This window comes from Bicyclus anynana, chromosome 11 (assembly GCF_947172395.1).
Source record: "Bicyclus anynana chromosome 11, ilBicAnyn1.1, whole genome shotgun sequence".
NCBI lineage: Eukaryota > Metazoa > Arthropoda > Insecta > Lepidoptera > Nymphalidae > Bicyclus > Bicyclus anynana.
The window spans coordinates 6,591,961-6,600,594 of NC_069093.1; the positions used below are offsets into that span (position 1 = coordinate 6,591,961).

At 38.1% G+C, this 8,634-nt stretch overlaps 1 protein-coding gene across 1 annotated transcript; it reads right to left on the minus strand.

Moving 5' to 3' along the window:
- Nucleotides 1-4,994: 4,994 nt before the first annotated feature.
- LOC128198525 (piggyBac transposable element-derived protein 4-like) lies at nt 4,995-7,688 on the minus strand. Its single transcript, XM_052884429.1, has 2 exons — nt 7,402-7,688; nt 4,995-7,120 (listed from the first exon to the last, which is right to left on the minus strand). The coding sequence occupies exons 1-2, from the start codon at nt 7,686-7,688 to the stop codon at nt 5,134-5,136; spliced, it is 2,274 nt and encodes a 757-aa protein (XP_052740389.1). The 3' UTR covers nt 4,995-5,133.
- Between the last annotated feature and the right edge of the window lie 946 nt (nt 7,689-8,634).

Sequence of the window (8,634 nt, forward strand, 5' to 3'; positions counted from 1 at the left end):
ATTAGGGCGTATTGATAGAAATCATTTTAGAAATTGAAATTTTAGATTTTGAAATATGTATGTAAACAAAGTTACAAGTTACATGTGATTTTTACTATTTTTCTGTATTTTTGAATAGTTTATCAGGTTAGGTTTAGATTTAGTACTGTATAGGTCGTCGTTATCAACCCATATTCGGCTCAATGCTGAGCTCGAGTCTCCTCTCTGAATGATAGGGATTAAGCCAATAGACCACCACGCTGGCCCAATGCGAATTGACACACGCAGAGAATTAAGGACATTCTCTGGTATGCAGGTTTCCTCACGATGTTTTCCTTCACCGTTTGAGACACGTGATATTTAATTTCTTAAAATGCACACAACTGAATAGTTGGTGCACCGGACTGGATTCGAACCCACACCCTCCGGAATCGGAGGCAGTATAACAAGTTAGCACGCATGGAAGCGTGCTAACTTGTTAGGCGTAGAATGAAAATCCACACCCAATTCGATTTCTACAAGACATCGTATCGGAACGCTAAATCTTTGGCGGCACCAGAAGGGTGGTTACTAGCCACGGCCCAAACCTCCCACCTGACAGACCTGAACCAATTAAGAAAATCGCAATCTGCCCAAAATCCAGGACCTCCGTCTTGTAAATCGACCGTGCATACCACTGCGCCATGGAGGCCGTCAATACATCTATGGTAGAAGCATGGTCAGACAAACTTTCAGCCTTTCTATTATGAGGTATGTCTGGCTATTACAGATTGTTGGTCCATAATATAGTATAATATGGTATAGTGTAATGTAGCGTATAGCGTTGCGTTGCATAGTGTAGTATAGTATAGTAAAGTAGTAGCATAATAGAATATGCAATTTCGAAAAAGGCACATTTGGGATATTCTATAAATATATCCCACAAATATAAAATATCTAATAACATATTTAGATTAATATTAAAACAACAAATTTTAGTTAATAACATAAATTAACACCAGATTATAACACAAAAGTTACTTTTTTTTTTAATTGTTTTTTAAAAACTTTTTAAAAATGATACACTGAAAAATAATTATTTTTCTTTTTAATTCCTGGGAATTTTAAATTTTCAAACATATTGTGCCCTTTTCGAAATTATTTGTTTCATGTTTCTTAGTTGATAATAGTTGAAAACGATTTTTTGCACAATTGTTAAAACAGTAAACGTTGTGTAAATTCATCTCTCTCGCGAGTGGCAATCCATTTTTGTCTGACATCAGGATAATCTTCACAAACCCTATTTGGGAAATTGCCCTCTTTATCGCAGCCTTGGTTAACGCGGCTTGCGGCTCGACCTTGGTTCGACTTTGTAAATCTCTCATTCATTGATCACATCTGAGCATAGCCTCGGATTTTTAACCGTCTCATTGAAATTATGGCTAACTTTGGGACATTTCTGGGACATTCAATCGTGAAAAATGTCCCGAAGTTAAAACTCGCCAGAGTTTTTGTTATACACATAAAAATCTTACTTGTTATTAATATTTCTGTGGTTGTATGACTAGCAGATGCACCGACTTTGTCGGCGTGGATATTAGTTTTTCACAAATGCCTCGGTAACCATGGATGTTTCCAGAATAAAAAGTAGCCTATTTGTTAATCCATGTAGCTTGATACAAAATTTCAGCTAATTCGATTCAGTAGTCGAGGCGTGAAAAAGTAACAAACATCCAAACATCCATACAAACTTTCGCGTTTATAATATTATATAAGTAGGATTACTACTAGGTAACTACAATGGTATGGTGTGGTTCCCATGTATATCATTTAGATAGGAACCACACCTAAGTATTAGCGGATTATCTAATTCATAACAATATAAAATATATCAATTGCTATTATAAAAATAAAATAAGTTTTCATACATTAAAGGGACCTCAATAACATTATAAGGACACAAATAAAAAGCAGAACCCACTTACTTTTATATTGAAGTTTGTCTCCATGACAAGGGTTGACCCCGTATTTGACACCCACTTGTGTGATGTTAGAAAAATATATCTCGAGGACCATCGCTTTGGGCAACTTAAATGTTTATTGCAATCGTAGTCTATCATCTCAGTTATAGCATTATGTATGAAAAATGATGGCCTACTCGGATAAAGATAACAGTCGAAATGTAGAATAATATAATCTGTGCTCACTGACCTGCATTGGAGCAGCGTGGTGGTTCTAAGCACCATATGCCCTATCCCATAAGGAGGAAGGCCTGTAGTGGGTCCTTAAAAAGTCTGATAATGATGACGAGACCTGATGATGATGATCTGTACTAATATTATAAAGCTGAAGAGTTTGTTTGTTTGTTTGCTTGAACGCGCTAACCTTAGGAGCTACTGGTCCGATTTGATAAATTCTTTCAGTGTAGTAGTTCAGGGCAGGAGATAGATTATTTATCGAGGAATTGTATAGGCTAAATATTATCCCCGTATTTCTACGGGAACGGGAACCACGCGGGTAAAACCGTGCGGCGTCAGCTAGTTTTTAATACAAGGCCCTACGTCGCGTCTGATTGTCTATTCGCGATAACTTAAAAAGTACTAAACGTTTTTTCATGCGGTTTTCATCATTAAGAAGCGTGATTTATGATTTAAATTTTATAATTAATTGTTCCGATAGGACAAATTACAAAACCACCAGTTCCACAAAAAACACAGCCAAAGGTTGTATGTCGTATAGTGCAGTTAAACACCAAGCTTTTTTATCGTTTGTTTAATAATTAACACTATAATAAGACTCCCACAAGCTTGCATTTAATAAAACCGTTGATCTTACTTTAATACATGCCAGTGGCTTCATGTGGCAGTTTATTATGAAAACTTATGCAATTACCCTTATAAGAATTACTATTTTTTTGTAATCTAGTGTGTTTGTAGCCTAGTTTGTATAGCTTAAGCCTTCTAAAAGATATTTTGTAAAAATACTTTACCTTTTTATTTTGAGTAAATATTCCTAGCGGAGTATCGTGAAAAATCCATTTACAAAGTGCAAAGCCGAACAAACTAGCGAGCTGGCTGCATGCTAACTAAAATGCACCTACATACATGTTAAGGGCGTCCGATACTAAATAACGACAGGGTATTTTATGCACATTTTTCTTGAATATTTCAGTATGTGAGGTTTTTTCGCAGAGTGAAAATCTGGCGTTACTACTGGATTGTGCTGAACTCTGGTTAATAACCTGGAAAAAGTTTGTGTTTTCCATCGACCTCACAACATAATGTTTCCGCTATCTATAACGCAGTCAGATTTACCTTATTTATCCATTATCTCACTTAAAAAAAAAAACAATATACAAATATATATATGTATAAACTAGCGGACACGCTCAAGCTTCGCTTTGACTTATTAATTTATTTATTTGCACTTCTTCCCTATCCCTACCTTACACTACCATACCCTACCTCTACTCTACCCCTACCCTACCCTACCCTACAACTACCCTACCACTACCCTACCCCTACCCTATCCCTATACCATAAACCTACCCTACCACTACCCTACTCTACCCCTACCCTACTCCTACCCTACCCCTACCCTACCCCTACCCTACCCCTATCCTACCCCTACCCTACCCCTACCCTACCACTACCCTACCCCTACCCTATCCCTATACCATACCCCTACCTTACCACTACCCTATCCTAGGATTTAGGGGTTTGAAAAATAGATGTTGGCCGATTCTCAGACCTACTGAATATGCACAAAAAATTTCATCAAAATCGGTCAAGCCGTTTCGGAGGAGTATGGCAACGAAAACTGTGACACGAGAATTTTATATATTAGATAATATAGAATAATATAGAATCAAGGGACGGTTTGACCACCATCTGATCAGTTTTCTGATAGCTTGTTCACAAATTTTGTCTTTGCCATTTATACTAATACTAGCTGACGCCACGCGGTTTCACCCGCCTGGTTGCCGTTCCCGTAGGAGTATGGAGATAATATAGCCTATAGACTTCCTCGATAAATGGGCTAACTAATACTGATAGAATTTAACAAATAGGACCAGTAGTTCCTGAGATTAGCGCGTTCAATCAAACAAACAAACGAACTCTTCAGCTTTATATATTAGTATAGATATATAGATTATAAAGAGATAAAGTTTGTGGTATTGTAGGGGGTAATCTTCGGATCTACTGGACCGATTTTGATAATTCTTTTACCACAAGCAAGGCACGGTGTTTATGAGAGTTATGAGACTATATTTTATCCCCGTAATCTAAAGGGAACTAAGCGAGTGAACTACATAAAGTATATGCGTGACGACTTATGGTTATCCCACACTCATCAGAATGTAATAAAACAATAGAACAGGGTCTAAGATTTTTACGACCATTGTTTTCGTTAGTTATTTGAATGCTAGTGTGGCTTGGTGGAAGATTTTATAGAGCTACTTCGATGTATTTTTCCACTGACTGATTTTGCCAGCACGATATCGTTACAAAGGATTCGCGAAGCGCAAAGTCTTCCACACTAGCTGTATGAGCACAATGGTGTTCAATGTACCCATTTCGACGTTCATTTTCATTGAGCGCGCCAACTTAACACATTCACTGCTTAAGATATTATTAAAATAATTAGGCAGAAACCAAATTTTTTTAAGGCGTATTTTGATTAAGTATATAGGTATGTTTAAAAATATGGATGAAAGTATATTGTTATTATTATTTTTTTAATAAAAAATAACCTTTTTCGGATCCGAGTGTTAGGCACATAGCGCGCCAGGTGCCGGTCACTCGGATCCGAGCGTAAGGGACAGCAATGGTTGGAATGGAACTACTCCACAGATTTCGATAATTCTTTTACATTTTAAATGCTATATTATCCCTAAGTAACATAGGGATATAGATAGTAAATAAAATATAATGCGCATTTGAATAATTATTTATTGAGGAAGACATTCATAAATCTGAGCGATACAATAATATTTATCAAAAATCAAATCAAAGCCATACAATCAAAAGTATCAGTACGTAATAATTATAAGTTTAATTGAAAACTTGTCACAGAATAAAGGTGAGTCACTCACATAAAGGTACAAAGGAATAAAAAATATTCTGAAAATTTTAACCACATAGGTAACAAAACAATAAAATTTAATGAAAACAATTATGAATGTGCTAGGCAGAAACATTTTGTACAGAAACCTGGAGAACCTTCACATTGCTTACATTCATAAATTGTTTGCACCCTTTTTTTCTGTGATTTGCAACCTTTGCATTCTTTTCGGACCACTTCGATAGTTTGTTTCGTGACTCTTCCTACTGTCTTAACTCTCGTCCGGGTCTTTTCTATTTTTGTGAGTTCGTGTTTCACTTTCAAAACATTGCGTCGATTTACATCATTAGGATCAGGTAAAAGCTTCTCCAGTATCTTCATACGGAAATCATATAGATTTAATTTGTCATTCGCCGAAAATGTATTGTACAAGTGCAATGCATTAGTAAGGCTCATTTGCAGCATATGCACAAACAGCTTCTTGTACCAACGCAGCGTCTTCCTTTGGACTGGATAGTATGCCAACATCTGATCTTGAAGATCAACACCCGACATAAAATTATTGTAATGAACGATTGCCATTGGTTTCACTACTATAGATCCTCTTTTGGAAGTAGTCTCCATCATCTCACTACCGTGTTCTGTAGAAATATACAGAACGTATCGCTTATCCCTCCATTTTCCGACATGAACGCCGTTCAAGAACAAGGATTTGTTTTCTCCCTTTTCCAGTGAAACAGAGCCAATTTCGACGGGATTATCTTTCCTGTTTTTTCTTAACGTTCCTGTGCAGTATGTCTGTCGATCTAGCAATTTCACAGCCAGGCCATAAGAATTATAATAATTATCCATGTATACATGATGGCCACAGTCCAGTCTCTCTTCTAGTAGTTTGAAGACAATCTTACTACTATGTCCTTGCCCTGATGTCTCATCATTAGCACCGGCGTAAACTTGAAATTTCAAGACCGTACCATCTGGTTCTGCTAAAACATAGAGTTTAATGCCATATTTATGCCGTTTGTTTTTTATATATTGTCGGAACAGCAACCGACCGCGCCACAATACCATGGACTCATCCAATGATAGCTCTTTACCTGGACAGTAAATAGTTTTCATTTTATTGTTAAAATGATCCATGAATGGTCGGATTTTATTGAGACGGTCTTCTTCACTGGTTACAGACGTAAAGTGTAGGCATCGTAAAATAAGTAAAAAACGATTTCGTGACATGAATTGTCCGAAGCATGGAATATTAAACAAATAGTGTCGTTTCCAATAATCACTTAAACGGTTTAGTCGAATTGTTCCTGTGTGAAGAAGGAGTCCTAAAAATGTCAGCAGTTCTTCCTTTGTTAAATCTTTCCAAGATTTTATTCTGGAGTTTTGTTTGACGTTTTGTGCATTACCGACTCTTATTGCGTTCGCGTTGGTCTCGCGAACTATAAGATCTAACAACTCGTCATCAATCATTAGTCGGAATGCTTCGTAAGGATCAGTTGGAGGCGGCACTAAGAGTTCCTGTTCCTTAGTAAACTCTAAGCTTTTCATGGAGCTTGGATCACTGCTCCAGGTGGTAGTGGCTCCTTGACCAGAGGGTGAGTTATTGGGTGATAGATAAAAATCATCGGGTAAGTCTGGAGTACGACTTCCAGATCTCCGAACAGCCATAATTGATGGAGAGACGTCATCACGTTCTGGCGAAAGGTTGGGGGTGATCGCATCGGATCTCAGAAGAGATACGCTAGGTGTTGAACTGGTAGGGTTAATTGGTATATCCGGCAAAAAATCTCCATAGTCCTGTACGATATTCGGCGATGTAGGACGGCAGTCAATTTCAGAATTGAATTCAAAGCTACCGTCTCCATCAAATTCCAGTAGTCGAGGCGCTGACTTCGATGCTGAGGAACTATTTAGATCTGGTAACTTCAACGATTGAGTAGAATTATTACGCGTGGGGCCATCCCTAAATGAAGGTCTTAATCGCTTACATTGAATGATAGCCCTTCCATCTGACTCACATAAACCACGTTTTGATGCAGATGAACTTGAAGGTTGAGGTGGTGGTACACAGCTGACTGTCTTTGAGGCAGGTGACCTTTAAATAAAATTAAATGGAATTAAGTACAATTTACTGTTATTATTGAGTTCAATCAATTTAATTTCATAATAAATATTTTTAAGCATTTTTTGATGGTAACTACACCTCTTTGAGACGGTTCAAAGCAATGAGGAATTTGGCTTTTGAGGCTTAGTGATTAAAGTGTCAAGGATGGAATCCTGAAGGAACCGGTTCGATTCCCACTCGGAGATTTCATTTTCCACATTGTTTTCAAATATTTATTGTCATGCGTTCATAACATCATTAGTTAGTCATACCTTGAAGGTTGAGCTAGTGGTATATGGCTTGTCGTCTTTGGGGCAGATGACCTTGAAGGTTGAGCTGGTGGTACACGGCTGGTCGTCTTTTGCTTCAGTCTAGTATCAAAGATACTATCATCACTGCCGCAACTAGAAGAGTCCTCTGAACTTGAAGAGTCTTCATCAGCTCTTTGAGAATACACATCCTCATCACTATAGTCAGACTCATAGTCATCACTTTGCCGACGCTTTTTTCTAGAACTACTCGTAGATTTACTTCCAGACGGTCCAGCCTTATTGTCCATTTTAGTGCAAAAATAGCTTTGATACGATCGTGTGTAAAAGTCACAATTACACTGTTATAATGAAACCAATACGCGTTTTCGTAAGTTGAATATGTTTCAGAGCGGTCGCGCAAACCAACATAAACTCACCTCAAACGCCGGCGGCTTACTGACTACTACAAAATGCACAGGCCGGTCACTCGGATCCGAGTGCGCGGCACCGCTACTATCCCCCCTCCCAACTCGGATCCGAGTAGTGAGCACTAAATGTGTTAACTATAAATATTTCTAGCGCAGAGGGACCAGTTTCTTACGCGATTCATGCTTGGATTCCGGGATATAACACTAGGATTCGCGCAAAATGTGGTGTCCGATATAGATGTTTCCACATTTAAACATTTCTGAGGTAACGAAAGAAATGTTTTTTATTATTTCGTGAAAAGCTTTTGCCGCGCGATCTCACCTGATGTCAAGTGACGACTGACAATGCAGTTTAGTGAGATGATAGCGATAGCGGGCTTACTTGGAAGCTCGAGTTTATTCTACATATACTTCTGACGGTTTCTACGCATGGGACCGATATGCGTGAAGCGTGAATCGCTTGGCGGTACTTCGGCCGGTAGGGTAGGACCAGATCAGACTTAGGAAATATAAAATTTTCGACTTGAAATTGAAATCTGTTGAAAGCTAGCACTGCCAATTGTGCCAAAGAGGTCGTCGAAAAAGATCGAGTGAAATTCCTTAGATCAGAATTAAGTAATCTTAGGAAATATAAAATTCTAGACTTGAAACCGAAACCCAAGACCTCTCTGTTGAGAGCTAGCACTGCCAATTGTGCCAAAAAGGTCGTCGAAAAAGATCGAGTGATATTCCTTGTTAAAAACGAAAGGTAAAATATTAGTCTAGACGGAGATGGTTTCACCTTTCGCCGCCTATCCCGAGGGTGTGATTTCTCATCCGTGACCGT